The 19858-nt window shown below is 44.4% G+C and overlaps 1 protein-coding gene across 1 annotated transcript; it reads left to right on the top strand.

Moving 5' to 3' along the window:
• Window positions 1–277: 277 nt before the first annotated feature.
• Window positions 278–18788, top strand: APPBP2 (amyloid beta precursor protein binding protein 2). The gene is made up of 13 exons (XM_062506952.1): window positions 278–418; window positions 9147–9235; window positions 9867–10018; window positions 10543–10666; window positions 14780–14948; window positions 15628–15717; window positions 16144–16211; window positions 16290–16395; window positions 16705–16829; window positions 16969–17054; window positions 17389–17579; window positions 17958–18123; window positions 18319–18788. The coding sequence occupies exons 1-13, from the start codon at window positions 278–280 to the stop codon at window positions 18570–18572; spliced, it is 1761 nt and encodes a 586-aa protein (XP_062362936.1). The 3' UTR covers window positions 18573–18788.
• Window positions 18789–19858: the final 1070 nt, after the last annotated feature.

Below are 19858 nucleotides of genomic sequence, written 5' to 3'. Positions count from 1 at the left end.
GGGAGAGAGGGAGAGCCGGGCTGGGGGAGCTCCGTGAGGGAGAGAGAGAGAGCCGGGCTGGGGGAGCTCCGTGAGGGAGAGAGAGAGAGCCGGGCCGGGGGAGCTCCGTGAGGGAGAGAGCTCCGGACCGTCAGGCGGAGCGGGCAGAGCGGCGGAAGCCGCGGTAGCCCCGGGGCGCGAGGCGGAGCGGCCAGGGCGGTGGGAGCCCCGCGAGGCGGAGAGGGCGGGAGGCGGAGGGTGGGAGGGAGGGAGGGGAAGGCGGCTCCACACAGCCAAGATGGCGGCGGTGGAGCTGGAGTGGGTGCCCGAGACGCTCTACAACACGGCCATCTCGGCCGTCGTGGACAGCTACGGGCGGGCGCGGCGCCGCGACATCCGCTCGCTGCCCGAGAACATCCAGTTCGATGTGTACTACAAGGTACCGGCGGTGGCCGAGCGGGGCCGGGCCCGGCCGGGCCTGCGGGATGTGGAAGGAGAAGCGGCCCGGGCCTGGCCTGGCCGTGGGGCTGAGGGGTCTCTCCGGTTCTGGGCACGGCCCGAAGGGCGGGCCGGGGGCTCAGGGCCTGCGGGGCCGGAGGAGCCGCGGCTCCGGGCTCGGGCCGTGCCAGGGCCTTGTGGCTGCCCCCGGGAGCCGCCCCGAGGCCGCGGTGAGGGGCTGGGAGCCCTCGGTGGGAGCACGGAGACGGGTCCTGGCCTTGGGGGTCGCGGGGGGGATGGTGCCTCTGCCCATTGGGGAGTGGTGCGGGCAGGATGAGGCCAAGCTGCTGTGCTGGAAGATTTTTTTTTTCCTTTTTTTTTTTTAAATAATGTATTGGACACGGTGATGTCGATGGTTGAGGGAGCAGTTTCTCGTGGTCTAGTATATGTGATCTGGTAGGAACCAGATGGGAAGAACCGACAGTTGTTTAATGCTGTAGTTTATTAGCATTAAATTATTCCTTCGTGAGAGGGCTGTTCCTCGTTCAGCTGCCCCTGGAATATACAGATTTGGTGTAAAAGGTGCACTGAGATGGTCCATTAATTTCTTATTGTCCACTGAACAGGCTCTTCATTCATGTGCAGGAACAGCTGGAAATGAGCATCCATCAGGGGAGAAACAATGTCTATAAAAACCTCCAAATATCTAAGATGAAGAATAACTCTCCTTTCCTCTGCCAGGAAATTGCTAAAAATTTTGGAGTTTTCAAATGAGATAGTTCTTTAGACTAATCTTTATGAACCAGGGGTAATGACCCATCACATACATGGAGAGTAGTAGCATTTACTGGAGACAGGGAAATTGCTTCTCTGCATTGAAACAGGCATGTGCATTTTCTGTGTCCTGGTTATTTCATGTCTGACTTGGGTGCTGAGAAGGATGGAAACCCATCTTTATGACATGTGAGCATGCTCACAGATAATGATGTGATTGACACACCAGCTAAAGCCTAAAGATACAAAAATCACAATCTGGAAGAATATTTTGGGGGTTACTTTGAGCTGTTAATCAGTATGACTGCTGGTAAATAAACTTCCTTGGCATTGCTCGTTCTCATGTTCATTCAGGTGACAGGATGGTGCTCTGTGGCTTTTAAAAACATGAAACAAAATCTTCTGAGGATAGGAATATCCAAGGATGTTATTGCCAGCTGTTTAAAAACTCGTCTGTAGGTGAGCTTGATAGATCATTGACTTTTCATGCTTTTATTAGCACTCTTGAGTGGTTGCTTTGAATCAGGTTCACGTGGAGTTGTTCCATGCTGAAGAAGATGCAGCAGCATATCTGATTTCTGAGGAGACTCTAGCACGTTTCTTCTGCTTGGGTGCCTGGGTTTGTCATCTTGCTGGGCAGATGATAATAAAGGTGATAAGTGCCTCTTCCCAAAACAGTGTGGTGTATGGGCAGTGCAACTGTTAAAGACAGTGATTACATGGAGTCACAGACTGGTTTGGGTTGGAAGGGACCTTTCTGCACATCTCATCCCACCCTTGCCAGGGACACCTTCCCCTATCCCAGGCTGTTCCAAGCCCTGTCCAGCCTGCCCTTGGACACTTGCAGGGATCCAGGGGCAGCCACAGCTTCTCTGGGCACCCTGGGCCAGGGCCTTACCCACCTGAGACATCTTTTTCTAATCTCTAATCTAAACCTGTTCTCTGTCAGTTTGAAGCCATTCCCCCTTGCTTTTCCTATAATATTTCTGTGTTTCACAACTGGAGTTTTTGAACTATGTAAGGTGCACTGATACTCCTCTTACCAACAAACATCTGTGGGATGTTCTGATACAGAATAAACCAAACTGGGCCGTGCCTGCAGTGAGTGTTCTGTGGCTGTCAGAGTAGGCTGGGCTTCCATGTCCTTAGTGTCATCTTTCCTGTGTAGGACAACCAGCTTGGATGGGGCCTGGAGTGACCTGGTCTAGAGCATGGCATCCCTGCCCTTGGCAGGGGTTGGAACTACTTCAAGGTCCCTTCCCTCCCAAACCATCCTGTGGTTCTCTGTAGAACATGTGGTAACTGGTTCTTGAATCTGTTTGGATGATAGCAGTATCAAAAGTATCATTCAGGGGTAGCTGAATGAGGTTAGGCTGGGGACAGCATCCCTCTCATGGGGTGCGTGGTGCTTGTTCTGCTGTTTTGGTTCTGGGTAGTTATTTGGAGTATCAGGTGGGTATTAAATCCCAGTTCATCGTGGTGAGCCATATTCCATATGTCCTGACTGGTGAATTCCTTAAAGCCAAGTAGAATTTCCAAAGTTATTAACAGTCTTTGGAGTAAGAGAGACTAGAAGACCTCTAAATATGTTCAACTATATGGTGTTTGTTGCTGCTATGTTTGAAGGTGTCAATTATTTGTTAGTATCCTGTATTACTTTAAATCTGTGGTGGTTAAAAGGAATAAAAAATGATTCCAATCTTTCACATATAACTTGTAAGCAATAATTTTTTTATCTAGGTGTTAGTCATGGTTTGTGGTACTTGAGAAACTGCCCCTGATTTTTGCAGAAATTAAGGGTGGTACCAGTCAGATTTTATTTTGACCTATGTTAATTGTTTGTGGCCATACAGAAATGTTTTTATCATATTTGTTGGCATGAACACTCAAACTCAACGTTTGCCAGGCTTGCCCAGGTTTACCAGCATGTCCAGGTAGATTCAGAAGCTGAAGGTGAGATACAGCAGCAGGGACAGTCCATGTGCTGCTATTTAAAAGGAAGAAAATGCCAGCAGTGTCTTGGTGTTGTTCCCCAGGGCACCCTCTAACCCAGTGTTTGGCTCTATTGTCATAACTTACTGCCTGTATTTCCCACTCCTTAACAAATCCAATTTGTTTTACCTCTACATCTCCCAGAATTGTGAACTTCTGGGACATGCCTTCTGCATCTGAGTGAGGAATGCATCTGGGATAGCTGCAGGATGTTCTTGTGGCTTGGATGAGGAGTGGGTTCTGCTGCAAGGTGACAGGAGCAGGCAGGTTCCTCATACTGAGCATATTTATCTTTCTGGAGCTTTCTTAAACAGTGACTAAAGCTCGGAACAAGGCACTATCAAATAATCATGATTGTGGTAAAACAACAACCCTGCTCTGCTTCAGCAGGGTATCACTGTATATCTCCTTTTCCAAGCACTGTTTGACTTTTCCTTGCAACCATTAGAAAAATAAGAGGCAGAGCAGGATGCTTGTGAGGATATCCTGGAAATTTCCAAGCCTACATTTGAGCTAAAAAATATTTAAATGTCTTATTAATCACAGCTGTATTTTGAGGACCTTAATACCTCGTATTGTTACAAGTAACACCTGCCTCTGGGGGGGGAAAAATAAAAATGTGCACACATATTGTACTTTGTTTCCTTTGGGTGTTTGCCAGGTTTGTGTCTATTCTGGTTGGGGTTTTTCCTAGTTAAACTAGTTAGGTTCTCTTGTGTTTTTTTTGGTTTTTTTTTTGTTTTTTTTTTTTTTTTTTTTTTTTTTTTTTTTGTTTTTTTTTTTGTTGTTTTTTTTAGGGGAGGGGGGAGGATGAGAGAGAGGGTGTGTAGGCTTTAGAAGCCAAAGAAATGTGCTGCATCTCATATAACTGAGATTCAGCATATGAGCAAAATGCCAAAATTATATATTAAAAAGTAGCGACAGCGGGAATAAACTGCAAGTCAAAAAAATCCAAAAACAACCCAACCAACAAAAAAAAAACCACCCAAAACCTGAAAAAAAATCAACTTCTTGTATTCTGTAGTTTGTTGGGGTGAGGGTACTGTTTTGAGGAAGGATGTTCTGTAAAGAATGAAGTTTGTTGGCAGAAGTCAGGTTTTGAACTCTCTAGTCAGAGTCTTGTACAGATTTCAGTTCTTCCCCCTTGTGCCTCTGCTTTATACTCTATTTTGCATGATTATCTCATGACTTCGGTTCTCAAGGTGTTTTGTGTTCTTCTACACACTGCTTTAGTGTTCTCTGTCCCAGGTATTTGTTGCAGTTACACAGTGCCAGCCTCAGCCTGGACTTGTGCTGGTTAGCAAGGAGTTTCATCCCGTGTTCATTTTCCTTTTGGAGTGTCTTTTCTGGATTGTCTGTTTCTCTTTTCTTCCAATTGATTTTTCTTGAAAATAATTTGTTCTTGGAACGTTTTCTGGTGAGCTCATTAACCACAGGAGCAGTTGGAGATGACATTAATTTGGTTTCTGTCACTTTTAGGTATTCTTTGAACCAAAGAAAATGAACAAACAGCTATTTGCTGACTGTTGACAACAAGCAGCACAACGTCCGACCTCTGCATTGCAGCAGAGGTTGAGTTTACTGATGGAGAATCATTAATGCATCATTTCTGTCCATTACACTGTAACAAGTTTGTCCCAAGGCTTTGGTCTCCGGGGGTTTGATGAGAGTGAGAAGGATGAACTCCCCCTGAAATAAAGTGTGGCTGTGCTGCTGCTTCAGTTCTGAGCTTCCCTGCCTGGGAAGTACAACCAAGGTCAGCAGCACAGTGTGAGGGAGGCAGAGCATCCCAGAGCTCTCTGAGGGGCTTCTGCTGTGACCCCAGGGTGAGCTCAGACACTGAGCTCCCCTCATTCTGCTGAGTTTGGGGTCAGAAATGAAATGTGTGTGGGGGAAGCAGTGATGGTTTCACACACGTGTACAACCTCTGTCACCTGGCAGGAGCAGAGTGTGCACTGAATGCTGGGCTTGAATCAGATCCTTGTAGCACCTCTGCAAATTAAAGCCTCAGTGAAGGAGGATCATTACCTCATGAATTTTTGCTGGTACTTATTATTAACACATGCTGTATTTCTGTAGTCTAAATTTAGATGTGAACTGAACTGTCTTTTCTTGTTATGTCTCTACTGGTTTGAAACTTCTTGCCTTCGTACTTGCACTACACAGGCTGGCTTTTTTAACCTCTAACTATGGGTTGTGTTTCCTCATCCTGATGTCTCCCAACTTCCCTACCTTTTCAGTATCCTTGTTGAGTCTGAAACACCAGAACTCATCATAATTGAGATAATGAGGTCGCATCATGAACAGAGATGTTGAGTTCCTGCTGAACAGTAATTCCTATTTCCACTTCATTTCCTCTGAGCTGATTGAGCTCCAAGTAGGCTGGGTTTTTCCCAGTTCCAGAAGAGAATCATGTGTGAGGCTCAGACTTTTGTATCTTTTGTTCTGAACTCTGTGGAACACAAACTCTGATGCTCTGGCCCAGAGAGCAGAGCAGGAGGGAACGTTTGGGGTGTGCAAGCACTGGGCTCTAAAAGTTGTCTCTGAATTCACACTAGTTCAATAACACTGGGTTTTTTTTTTCTTGGTTTTTTATTTGATTGAGGTTTGTACACATCAGCCTGGTAGCTGGCATTGTGCTTTCCAAGGAGAGCTGGGATTTCTTTTTTTATGCCTGAAACATTATCCAGTAGAAGCAGTCCTTGTCCAGAGTGTTTGTAGATGATTTTGAAATTGATTTAAAAGCATGGACTGTACCTAAATTTCAAACTGATTATTTTTAGTAATGAGTCATTTGTCAACAGATGGATTCAGTGAACTGTTGACTCAGGAAAACTTTTTCCTTCCTTGTGAAGTGGGGAAGGAAGATGATGGTTTCAGCCCAACTTTTTTCCCAAAATCTGCTGTTTGTTAGATACACTGCCCTTCCCCAGTCTAGCCTGATACTCCATATTACATTATTAAGCATTACAAAACATGCTGAGGATCTTCTTGGATTTCCTCTGTAATTCTTAGTGAAATATCCTTGTTTTTCAATCCTCTCCCAAACTAGAGCAACAGGAGCATATTTTTCAAATTGCGTCTTCTTCAGTTCCTCTTCTAGAGGATCCTTGTACAGCTGGCTGGAATTAAGCCCCATCTGCTTTTAAAAATATTTTTTAAAAATATTTTTATTATATTTAGAGAGGTTTTTTTGTGTGTGTTTTTGTTTTTTTTTTTTTTTTTTTTAGCTTAATCTGCCCAGGGAGAGAGAGACAAGAACTTTTAATAGAATTATGATATAATAATGAAGCTACAAGTTAAAGTCATTAATGTGTTTAATTTGGGACACCACAATGTGCAGCTTTTCTCACACACCCACCTGGACACACAATTCAACAATCAGCATTGGATCCTAAGATCTAAGTTGTGGTGGGTTTCTCACAGCTGTGCACAACAGCTGGATTTGGCATGTGTGTGATAATCCACCTGTATGTTAAATTTACCTGTCCTCAGTGCCAGAAGTCATGTGTGAGCTGATGGAGTTGGGAGTCGTCTTGCAGCTTTGAGTCATTTTTCTGTCGTTAAAGAAAAATAAATCCCTGGTGGGTTCCAAATAGATTGAGCTGGTGTCTAAAAGACATTTCTTTCTTCAGAACAGAATAGTTCTCTAGAAGTCCAAAGCTCTGTGTTCGTGTCAGGGCATGTTTTCGTTGAATCAGTGTTTTGTTTTCATGTTATGTAGCAAGGCTGTGGTCAGGAATTCTGTCTCTCTGGAGCTTTTAACAAGAGAAGAATTTCTTCAGTCCTCCCAGCTGCTTCTCAATGAGTGTTACTGGATCTCCTGGAATTACTTCTCAATTTGACATATACTCACTATTTCCATGTCAAATTTTGTTTGAAAATGTTGCTGTAACAGCCACAAGAGTTTCAAGAGACTTTCAGCTGAGTTAATTGCTCAGAATGTTTGCCAGTATGTCGAGGGAGGGGGTTAAAGGGATAGTAGAAGTCCCAAAGATGTTGTATTTCAAGTTAGAGCACTGAAAAATTGCAACTTGGTCTTTGAGGCCTGAGCCAATCTTGACATGTGCCCAAAATTATTGATGTTCCAAATCTGAGGGTCCTGTGGGACCTTCCCCTCCCTCCCAGCCCACCAGGCCTTTACTCCTTGGCAGATTCAGAATCTCAAGTAAGAGGGATTCTCTCCTTACAAGAAGTGTTTATGTAACCTCATAAATATATAAATTTTTAAAAGTCTTACTACGGTTAATTTTTGATAAACCAGGAATCTCTGGGATTGTGCAAGGTGATAGGAGGGAGTAATACTGTGCTTGAGCTTTGTAAAATGTGATAGTATTTTTGGTTGCCTTAAATCCTGCTACAGTGCTTTGGAGATGTGTCTAAGCTTCCTCCAGAAACGTTCTCATCAATTATTGATCTATGCCCACCTTCACTTTGGGCATGAAATACCAGGCAATTTAAACAGCCCTTTTTTTTTTTTTTTTTTTCTGCAGAAAATGCATTTTAGGCTTTATAGAACATTCACTACAAGACAGCTGTGCTGAAGGAATGAGAACATTTAACCATGACTGTAGCTTTTAAATACAGCAGACTGGCTGTTCCTTCAGTGCCAGAGAGAATCCAGCTCCAGCAGGAGCTCTGATCCCTTTGAAGTGCAGGGACACACTGCTTTATCTGAGCAGTAACTTTGCATGCAAACTTGTTCTGTTTTTCTGGGGTTTTTTTTAATATTTTCTTTTTTTTTTTTATGCTCCACTAGCAAAATAGATAACGAAAAGAAGAGCATTCATTTCTGGCAATTGACATTATTAGGTCAGAGTATTTTTGAAGTTATTTTGTAAGTTGTGTTGTTAAAAAACCAAATTTGCTGTGCTCTAGAGCTAGTGTGTGTTTTTATAAGAGTTAACTAGAACTAAATTTCTGGCTGGAGATGTTTTCATGTGCTGTGTTTGGAATATTAATTCATCAGCTCCCAGTGTTTGTGGAGAAGAAGGTGAACCAGGCACCAGATGCTTATCACTGAAAGCATTTTAAGGCTTTATTAAATCTGGGAGGAATATGAATGTTCTCATTTAAGCACTGCTGGTGCCTGTGGCAGGTGTGGAGTGGTGCTTCCTTAGGTCATCTTCCCTCCTGTGCTCATCTGTGGGTCAGGGCCTTTAAGATAATGGGAATTAAGAGTTCACAGTGGATTTCTCTGGCATTTATTTGCACAGTCCCTTTGTACCTGTGTAAATCCATAGCACTTATAGTCTGATGTGGCAGAATTTAACCATGCACTGCATGGACAGCTGTCTGTGGTTTATTGTGAGTAACTCAGCTGATAAATTTGTTATCTGCAGGCACAAATCCCTGTGGGTGTAGAACAAGCCAGTGCTTTTAATAAATGCATGACCAGACTCTGGTTTTCCCATTTAGTGGTGGGGGAATCACCTGTGGAAGCTCAGGTGTCAATGAGGACAGGGCTGGTGCCTGTCTGTAGTGCTGGTTTTGGTGAGGGACCCTTTGCAGAACTTGTGGGTTTGGGTTTATTTATATCTGACATATTTGCATTGCTGCATCCTAGGTTGTGTTATTTCAATATGTTCTGAAAGCATTCGACATCTAAACTGTCAACTGTAATTTTTGCTGTCTTCAGTAGTTTCTTGGTTTTGTCTTGTACTTGTAGCTTTCACGTGGCAATGTTTTGGTGATGCAGGGGGGCACAAACAGCTGGAAATACATCCATAGATTAAAAAATCCAAAATTTTGAAACCACCTATCACCTCTCATAACTCAGTTTTTAACACTGAAACTGTGCTCCTGAGGTGAAATCTTCTGATACAGGAACTTACTTTTTAGCCTGCTGAATTTCAATGCTTTAAAGTCTAGATTTAATCATAAACTATCTCTGCTAGTAAACGGAATTTCCCAAAAGCCTCAATCCTAATTTTTAAGCTTAATTTACTTACTTTTTTTTTCAGCTTTACCAACAGGGCCGCTTGTGCCAGCTGGGTAGTGAATTTTGTGAACTAGAAGTTTTTGCAAAGGTGCTACGAGCTTTAGATAAAAGGTGAGTATCTCAATAGATCAGTAATTCTCATTTCAACCCTTAATCTGTCTATCTAGGAAGAGATATTTATAAAAAAGGCACAATCAAGAAAAACAAATGCTGCACCCCCCTACCGAGAGGTCGGTGCCCAGAGTCCCTGGGAGTGGCAGTCACAGCACCCATTTCCTGCTGATTTAGCAAATCCTGAGGGAAGCTGGCAGGATTGCCCCAGTTTGAAGAGTTTCTCTGTCATGAAATATTCCAATTTGTGGTGTTAGAGAACTTGACTGGTTTAGATCAGATTCTTTGTGACCGGGTTGTGCTTGGAGTCTTCAGGCAGCGTGTGATGTTAATGGAGCCATCACTGCTCCTTTGTCTGCGAGTGCTGGGGGAGGGGGGATCTGGGGCCTCCTCCCTGCTGAGTTCGAGTCTCCCAGTTGTAATCCTGTGTGGGCAGCTTGTGTTTGGCTTCCAGCAGAGTGTCCCTGCAGAGCTTTGTGTGCCCTCACTTTGTGTTGGATCACCCAGCCCCTGGGATCCATCAGCCGCAGCCTCACAGCAGCGCTGGCTTTCTGTCCTTGGAGTTCATGAGAGCCGGCTGACTGCTTTCAGACCTTCGTGTGTACCCAAATTCTGCTTCTCTTTGTTGCAGACATCTGCTCCATCACTGTTTCCAGGCTCTGATGGATCATGGAGTCAAGGTTGCTTCTGTGCTGGCCTATTCCTTCAGCAGACGGTGCTCCTACATTGCAGAGTCAGATGCTGCTGTGAAAGAAAAAGCAATCCAGATTGGCTTTGTTTTAGGTAACTGTTGCTCATGGGCTCTTTGCTTTCTCTCTTGCAAGCTTCAGTTAATGTAACATTAATTTTTTTCCTCTTAAAGATAGGCCTTTTAAAGACCTGTGTGTTTTGTAATGGAATTATTAGAAAGCTACTTGGTGTCTCAAAAGAAATGGATTTGATTTTAATACCTAAGAACGTACCAACATTTTAGTTCAAACAATTTAGGTTTAAAATTGGTTTGTAGATGTGATGATGAATTTGCATGATTTTGGTGTAGGTAAGTTTTGGGGTTTTCTTGACAGAAATCTCCAGGAAAACTGTAATACCACAAAAACATCCTAAACCAAAGTATTGTTTCCTTCATCTGCAGGAGAATTCTCCTCTTACATTACATCCTTCCAGGTCAGGAGGGTTGACCTTGACAGGATTTCTGTCTGTAGAAGCAGGTCTCTGAAATAAGTGATCATTTGTAAGAGCTGAGCAAACCCTTTTTATCTTGAAAATGTTTTTCTCTTCAAATGGCTGTTTGTTGCTGATTTTTGCAGGGGGGTTCCTGTCAGATGCAGGCTGGTATAGTGATGCTGAGAAGGTTTTCCTTTCCTGCCTTCAGCTGTGCACCCTCCACGATGAAATCCTTCACTGGTTCCGTGCCGTGGAGTGTTGTGTGAGGTGAGCTCACCTTGTATTCCTGGGAAACCTTGGAGCCATCCAGCTCCAGATGCTCCTTTAGTGTTCTGCTGCACCAAAACACTTTCCTTGCTAGAGCTGAAGATCAGGAGGTGCTTGTTTTACACTAATCCCTGGATTTTCAGCTTCTAAGTTGGCAGCCCAGTACAATGGATTAAAAAAGCCCCCATGTTTTGCTGTCCTGTGTAATCTCTCATGGGTAACACTGCTGGGTGATAAGAGTGGTCCAGCAGTTCTTGTTTTCCCAAGCATTTTTGCATGTGAAGGAATGTTCTATGTTGGACTTTGCTGAAGCTCTATTTACTACAAAGAGAATTTGGCAAATCCAAGTGCAAACAATATAGATAGTTGAGCAGAAATTAAGGAAAAGCTTACCTTTCTTGATTCCAGATCCAGCAAGAGAACTTGCTTCATGCTGAGTGCTTAGCTCTGGGCCTGGGTAAAGATCTGGATGTCCAATTCTTGTGGGCACCTCCAGTCACAGCTGAAAACATTTGGAAAAGGTTTTTTTTTGTTGTTGTTGTTTTGGGTTTTTGTTTTGGTTTTTTTTGAGGTTTTTTTTGCTGTTAAGAGTTTTGAAGCTGCCTTGTTTTCCTCAGGGCCTGCAGAGGTTCACATTTCATTGACAGAGGTGTCTGTTCTTCCCCTTGTGTGTTGTGGTGTGATGAACTGCAGGCAGGAGCTGGCTGGGTTTTGTTGCTCTCACCATGTTTTTGCACATTCCAGCTGTGCCCATGGGCACCTGGACTCTGCTGGGCAGAGTTAAAGTACGACTTTTATTTTTCTTAGCTGCTGTAACAAAGAACAAAGCATGTGCTGTATTTATCTGAATATAGAGCAAAACTTGTTTGGGAAGCTGCTCCAGAAAAAGCCCTGCATCTTGTTTATGGCTGGGCTAGCACGAAGAGTAAAGAGGCTTTGCCAAGAGCTGCTGATGTCCTGTGCCAGCCCCAGGGCCATGGCAACACTGCTCTGCTTGGTTCTGCTGGCTGGCATTCCAGAAATGATGCCAGCAGCCTGGGCACACATATCCAGCTTCCTAGAACTGGGGAGTGATGGATATAGAGCCACAGTTACTGCTTGGTCCTTTGCCTTCTAATTAATCTAAAAAAAGTTTTCTCGTTGTATGAGGCTCTTTGGCAAGCTGGAGAAGTTGCTTAAAAATAACTCTTGTCACCTTCTCCAAATAGAAATGAAAAGAAGGGAAAGAAAGGGAAGGGAAAAAAGGGAACTGTCTCTGCTGGGCAATAGTGTGGAAAGGAGATTGTCATTCTGTGCCAGAAGAAAGCATCCTGCGTTAGAATGAGCCCTTCTGACCTGAGGTGTTGGCTCTGTTTGGTAGAGACATCCATTGTCCCCCAGGGAACTCTGCTGGGACATCACCCCTCTGGGCAGCAGGGGAATGGGAAATGTTCTGGCGTCTCCCATACACCCAGCGTCGTTGGTTTGGAGTTCTATCAACCTGGAAGAATGTCAGACACTTTGAGAAGGGCTGAATCTGTAAAATCTAAACACCTTTGTGTGGCAGAGAGCAGTCCTTATATTCAGTTTATTGCCTTTCAGCTTGAGAATTAACTGCGTTGTTTACAACCTGATCCCCACTGCAGGAGGCTCTTGCACTGGCTTTGGAGGGAGTTTTAAAGAAATAAAATTCAACCCCAGCTTTTGAAAGTACACACTTTTTACAAGTGGCAGCCCTTGCTCTGAAGCTAACAAGTCAAATCTCTGGGAGATGAATTAATGCATTGCAGTGTTAATTGAATACAATTTAAAAAGTGTGGAGTTTTGTGTTATTTAAGCACATCTTGGTGTTTCCTTGTCCTGGCACTAGTGAATTCTGTGGAGAAGCTGGGAAGGTGTGAGGTTTCTCTGAGCTTGTACCCTGCTTTCCTGGGGGTGTGGTGCTCCTTTTGGTTTGCCTTACTCTGAGTTAAACAATAAGGTACAAATGCATAACACAAGTATGTGGTTCTCCCTCTTCGTTGTTGCACATGTGGCTGATTCTTGGGTTGCTTTCTTCTGCTGGTTTTAGACTTCCTGAGCTGCTCTGTTGGCTCTGCGAGACTGAGTTTGTTGGGGGAGGTTAGTCCCCAAAAGCTGTTATTGCAGACATCAAAGGAGGTTCAGAGCCATTACCATAAACGTCCCCGAGGCCTTTTCTCTTCTTCTTGGTTTTATCTCCTAAGATTCCTTTGGATTAATAAAGGATTTTTTCTTACTCAGAACTGGATCACATAAACTCTTTTTATCCTAGAGGATTGGCTTAGGTTTAGCTTGGTTTTTTGGGAGATTTCTTTGTTTCTAGACACCATCACTGAAGCATCCAGACACTGGATATGATCTTTCCCAGGAGCTTATCTCAATTGCAGTGCTATCCCCACTGGCTTATTCCATTACATGGGATTTGGGCTCCGTGGTTTTGACGTTGCAGGGCAGCTCCCAACTGAATGGTGTTGGCAAAATGTTTTTTTCTCTTTTAGGAAAACTGTTTATTTAATTCATCTCTCATGTTTTTTTATAACTCCTGTCTCTTGTTGCTGGAATGTTCCTGTGACCAGGCACACAATGGACCATCATGTTTGGTTCTGAGGCTTTATTTAAGGAAAAATGTGGGTGTTGCTTTTTGCTGTCTGTTGTTGAGCCATGGTGCTGTTTCCCACTGGAGAGCTGGAGTTGTTGTAGCTTTTTCAGGGTTTTGAAGGGCTTTTCTTTTGATGTTCTCATTGTGCAGCAAATACTCATCTGTTGTGTGCTCGCCTTCACACGCTGCTTAGGAAAATGGGAACTTCATTTCCTTTCTTGTTACTGTGAGTTTGGTGATGCATTTGGGTGTGAAACAGAAGGACAGTGTTGGACAGGCTGAGTTTTTAGGATGAGCTGAGGAGAATGACTGCAGTAGCTTAAATCTCTACTTGGAGCAAGTGGAAACAGGTTTAGAAAAGAAACTGAGCAAAGCTTCACTGTTCACTCCTTCCCCTTTAACAACTGATTGGAATTTTTATCCTAATGTGTTATATCAAGACTAAAATGCTGTTCCTGCACATTAACCCACGCAGTCAGAGTTTGAGCCTCTTTGCAATGCAGCTTCACATTCTGCTTCCCTTCCCTCTGTACAGTTCTCTCCCTGTGCTGTTGCCCTGATTTCCCAAGCCCTGCCTGGTGTTTTCAGTCTCTGTTACTCACTGTCTAATGACACATTTCCAGCGGGGACAGTGGAGCTTAATTCACTAAAATTTCATGTCTGCTCCCTGGCAGGTGTTTGCAATGGAGCAGGAGCAGCTGCCCTGGCTGGGAATTCAGCTCTGCCCTTGGGGCTTGGAATATCAAAACACACCCATTGCAAATGTACCTGGTTAAAGCCAGTGAGCATCAGCCTGCACTAATACACAAATTCTTTACTTTTATTTATAATGAGTGCCACAAGCTGGGACTATTAGCTCTCTGGAAGAACAGGAGCAGGTTTCACCAGTGCTGGGTGCTACTGGCTGTATTTGGGTGTTGATCCTTCAGATGGGAAGGCAGCAGGATAGGAAAGGGAAGAGCAGGGGGTGTTTTAGCTGTGGTCAATAAAATGGTCTCTCTTGGGGGAGCTGCATCTCATGTGGAATGGATGTGACTAAATCTTATGTGAAGACCTCCCCCAAGCCCCCAGCACAAAAATGCCCACTTGGACCTGTTCAGGGTTTGGGGGAAAAGTGTAGGGATGCAGGAAAATGAGCTGCGTTGATTTACTAGGGCTGTTTGAGGTTCCACCCTTTGGGAAGGAGGTGGAAGGGATTTCAGACTCTGTAGGGCAGGGCTTTGGGAGAAGAATTGCATCAGCATTGGGAAGAATGGACTTAGTAGAAAATAACACAGAGAGGCAGCACACCAGAGTGGTTCAGTGCCAAATTGCATCAACAGGTAAAATCCTGTGACATCTCCAGCAGGAAGCATTCCTGCCCTGTGCCCAGCTGAGTGTGACTGACCCCAGGCAGGGCAGTTCTGCTGGGCTGGCAGAGCTCCACCCCGTGACTGTCCCCTGAGAGATCCCCGGTGCTGCTGCGCGCAGAGGCTTCTCCAGCTCCCTCAGCAGCTCTCTCTGCCTCCCCCAAGGTTGCTGCACGTTCGGAACGGGAACTGCAAGTACCACCTGGGAGAGGAGACCTTCAAGCTGGCCCAGTCCTACATGGACAAGCTGGCCAAGCACGGGCAGCAGGCCAACAAGGCAGCGCTGTACGGGGAGCTCTGCGCGCTGCTCTTTGCCAAGAGCCACTACGACGAGGTGAGTGAGGCCTGGGGGGCTCTCCTGGCACTGGCACCTCCTGGGTGTGCCTCACATAAGGCTGGTTCTGCTCTCCTGGGCACTGTGTGGCATTGCCAGAGCAATAATTCATTTCCCTGCTGTTGTTTCCATGTAGTGTTCTGTGGTAGTCTGTGAGCTCTTCGCAGCACTTGGAGCAGCGTGGCGTGTGTAACCTTGCCCGTGTGCGTTGGCCACCTGTAAATGAAATGTTATAAAAGCTTATTAAAATAATTGAACATGAATAGCAGAACGTGGTCTTTGCACTCAGTTTCTTAAACTGTTTGAACTGGAACTACTCCATAAACTGGTTTGCCTTTAACCCCTAAGTTCACTGACATGGTGTTGTTCTGCACAGTAGGAGTTGTGAGGATTGCTTAAAGACTGTAAAATACGTGTTCTGTCTGTAAAAATCATTGTAATATTATAAACCTTAAATTAATATAGAATACTTACATATTCACTATTAACCTTAAAAGTGGTTTTTAAGTCTGTCTTTTAAGACATAATGGGACAGTTAATTACACATAAGCAATCTAACTGTATCTTTTAAATTTTGGAATGTAAATGACCAGCTTTTCAGAGGGAGGTAATATTTTTTCTTAATGTTACAGTGCTGTGAAGTTCCAGCTTCATTGTGTTGTGCCTCTCTGTCCCACAGGCCTATAAGTGGTGCATAGAAGCCATGAAGGAGATCACGGTTGGGCTGCCTGTAAAAGTAGTGGTGGATGTGCTACGACAAGCATCAAAGGTGAATCTAAAATCTCCCCCTTGCTTTGGGTACTATATTGCTGCCAAGAACAGCTGAGGAGAGGCTGTTACTTCCAGAATTCTCAGGGGCCCTAAGGGTTATTGTTTGTGTTTGTCACAGAGTGGGTGAGGGGGTTTTGTTTCTATTTATGTCTTAAACTGAGTTGGAGCTGCACAAGTGACCATTGTGACAATGCTAACCTTCCCTGGAAGGGCTCTGATCCTGCTTCAGTCTGGACTGGGTACAGCACAGTCCCTTCAGTCAGCAGCATAAAATAAGTTCAGTAATGCTGAGCTCCTTTTCTTAAATAACCAAAAAGTTCTTTAATAATCACAATGCTATTTTGAAATTAAAAACAACAGTAAGTGTGGCAGTGTCTGGAGGGGTTGAGCTGTGAGTGCTCATGTGCTTCCCTTCCCTGCCCAGGCCTGTGTGGTGAAACGGGAGTTCAAGAAGGCTGAGCAGCTCATAAAGCACGCCGTGTACCTTGCCAGGTAAGGGCCCTTCCAAAAAAGCCCTTCTAAAATGATACTCAGCTTGCCCCAGTTTGTAATGGGAGTGTGTTTGTGCAGGGAACATTTTGGAGCCAAGCACCCCAAATACTCTGACACGCTACTAGACTACGGATTTTACTTGCTCAACGTAGACAATATCTGCCAGTCTGTTGCCATCTATCAGGTAGGCAGCAGGACTTGTTTCTCTTGATGTTTTTCATCTCTCAGATGTTGTAGTTAATTCATATGTTGTAGTTAGTGGAGATAGAGAATAGTTGATTTAATTACTGCAATCATGATGTTTAAAAAAAAACCCAAACACCGCCAGCTATGGGGTTTTTCTTTGTCTTCCTCTGACTCATGTCTTTTATATAATTAGTGTCTCAAATATGTAGAGAATTTCAGAGCCAGTATATTCATCATAGAGGTGAATCTGGGATATTTTTTTTTTTCAGTATTAACTGATGAAATTGTATTTTTGGACCCCTTGCAGACAGCGCTCGATATCCGGCAGTCAGTATTTGGAGGTAAAAACATCCACGTAGCTACAGCTCATGAAGACTTGGCTTATTCCTCATATGTTCACCAGTACAGCTCTGGGAAATTTGACAATGCACTGTGAGTACAGCACACAGCAGCACAGTTACTACTGTACATGAAGAAAAAATGCTAATTGCATTAATATTGCTAATTTTTTTATCAGTCAACTGCTGGCGTACATAAAGGTATCCTGAATTTTTTATTTCCACTCTCTCAGATTCCATGCTGAACGTGCTATTGGCATTATCACTCACATTCTCCCAGAAGACCATCTCCTTTTGGCCTCTTCAAAGAGAGTCAAAGGTAGTTCCCTTTGTTGTTGATATAATTTAGGTGTGTTCATCTGGTCGCTCCCAGGCAGTGTGGCTTGAGTTGTCTTTCTCAGTGGAGGTGTTTGTAGTCCTTGGTGTTTACACTTGTAAAATACAAAAAAAACCCCAAAAAACAAAGACTTAGCCTGATGAGTTGGAGCGGGGGGATGAAATGACAGAATATCAAAGTGTTGGGAGCTTGACAGAGCAGTGTGGAGCAGTTTGTGACAGACACCAAGCCTGGTGAGCTGTGTCCCTCCATGTCTGGGGTCCCTGGCTCTGAGCTGGGTGTGGGCACAGTAACAGTTCCCGTCTCCTGCCCCCAGCACTTATCCTGGAGGAGATTGCCATAGACTGTCACAACAAGGAGACAGAGCAGAGGCTGCTCCAGGAGGCTCATGACCTGCACCTCTCCTCGCTCCAGTTGGCTAAAAAAGCCTTTGGGGAGTTCAACGTGCAGACAGCAAAACACTACGGCAACCTGGGCAGACTGTATCAGTCCATGAGGAAGTTCAAGGTAAGGCTTTACTCCTGGCCTAAAATCTGCAAGGAGCTGAAATCTGTCACTGTAAATGAGGGGTTTCAATGTCCACAATCCCTGTTGGTAGTTCTGTGCTTGGAAAACTTGTGCTGTATCATTCACCCCAAAAGCTTTGTGCTAAAGTAATCTGGGGAGATGGAGGATGCGCTCAGAGAGTGACAGAGCTAGGTGCTGCAATCTGCTGATAACTAAAGAATTTGGAGAAATTGGTTTATGTTTGGCTTTGTTACTTTTTTGCCTGTTATAAAATGCTACTGTCTGAGCTAGTACATAGCTAAGTTTCTTTAACTTTCTCCTCTTTTTCTGGGGTGGGGAGTGGTGTCTGACTGAGGTGTGTCAATCTGGCCCTGACAGGAAGCAGAGGAAATGCACATCAAGGCCATCCAGATCAAGGAGCAGCTCCTTGGGCAGGAGGATTATGAAGTTGCCCTCTCCGTGGGCCATCTCGCCTCCCTCTACAACTATGACATGAACCAGTATGAAAATGCTGAAAAGCTTTATCTGAGATCCATAGCAATTGGTAAGTGACTACAGGAAACTTCAGTTCAAGTTGTTAGAAAATAACTTGGCTGTTAGTCTCTAGACAACGCTGTGTGCCTAGGACATTAAGTGGAGAATGTAGGCAAATTTTGTTGGCAAAAATAACCTGAGGAACTCAGATCCCATGGATATTTTACCTCTCAATTTAGATTTTTTTTCTCTTGGGTTTCTCTAGGAAAGAAGCTTTTTGGTGAAGGATACAGTGGACTTGAATACGATTACAGAGGTCTCATTAAACTGTACAATTCCATTGGCAATTATGAGAAGGTGTTTGAGTACCACAACATTTTGGCCAATTGGAACCGGTTGCGGGACCGGCAGTTCTCGGTCACGGATGCGCTGGAGGACGTCAGCACCAGCCCCCAGTCCACGGAAGAAGTGGTCCAGTCTTTTCTGATGTCTCAGAACCTCGATGGACAGAGCAGCTAAGAACTTGGTCAATTAACCAGTTAAGGTTTTTTCCCTCAGGTTACAGGGGGAAAAGTCATACTGTGAAATCTAAACCTTGTAGTTCTCTGGGGGCTGGAATTTGCATTGAAACACTGGTCCAGTCTACTGAAGAGTGCCCATACGGATGAATGTGTGTTAAATTCCTCTCAGCATGTGTATGGCATGTTTAGTTCGGCTCACATTTTTAACTTGGTATTCCCAAAAAAAAACCCTTCTTTCTCTCTTCTTTCAAAAGAAGCTACTTTGCAGAAAGTCTGCAAGAAAACATTAAATAAAACTGTTTGAGTTTAAAAGAGTTGCATTCTTATTACAGATGGAAGGTTTCATCAAGAGCTTGCTGCTGATTCACAGAGAGAACAAAAGCTGTACTCTGAGGAGCTGTAGGAGCAAGGTCTTGCTGCTGTATCACTGTAGCAAAGTTCATGGTAAATAGCCAGCAAAGGGAGGATGTGCTGGCCTTGGCTGCTGCCTTACCAAGAGAAGTGGCAAAGACCCACTCTGGAGAGCACCACCTGCTCGCCGAGTGCCACCTGTGCTCTTGTGGATGCCCTGAACTGGACCAGTGCAGATCCCATAGACCAGCAACCACAGTGTCCTCGGTGCCACACCAGTGCTCCCCCTGAGCAGGACCAGGACACCACAGTGGACCAGCCTGCTAGAAACCGCTTTTGGACCAGTGGCTTTAATTTAATATTTCTGCCCCTGCATTCACTTTGACAGTAGAACTCTCTCATTTAGGTGTCTGATCAGTGCAAATGGTATCCATGTGATAGATCCAGAGCTAGGAAGTGAATTGATGATTTGTCTGTACCCAGTGAGCTTCTGCAGAGATTTCTGGCAGTGCCACAGCTCCACACGCTCAGCTCTGCTGCAGCCTCTCCTCCTTTCCTCTCCCGTGGGCTCTTTCTCTGCAAACGGAGGCCATACCTTGTTTATACCAGTGAAGAGTTTTGTATTCCAATCCAGTTCCATTTTCTGTTTCTGGAGAACACAACTTACTGTACAGTTTGCAGGGGTCAGTGGAAAATGCCAAAAAGCACAACAGGTTTTTTTTGTTTTTTTTTTTTTTGTTTTTTTTTTGTGATGCTTCATTTCTACATTAAACAAGAGTACAAACCAGAAACGATTTCTTACATTAATTTCTGAAGCAGAGCTCAGCTGTACAGGCTCTCTGAGAATGCCTCTCTCACTAGCTTGTCTTAATTCTTCTGTTGGGGCTGTGTGCTTGTGTTGTTTTGGGGTTTGTTTTGTTCCTGGTGTCAGGT

This window comes from Cinclus cinclus, chromosome 22 (genome assembly GCF_963662255.1).
Source record: "Cinclus cinclus chromosome 22, bCinCin1.1, whole genome shotgun sequence".
Taxonomy (NCBI): Eukaryota; Metazoa; Chordata; class Aves; order Passeriformes; family Cinclidae; genus Cinclus; species Cinclus cinclus.
The sequence above is the reverse complement of the archived record's forward strand: the minus strand, read 5'-3'. Positions and strand labels throughout refer to the sequence as shown.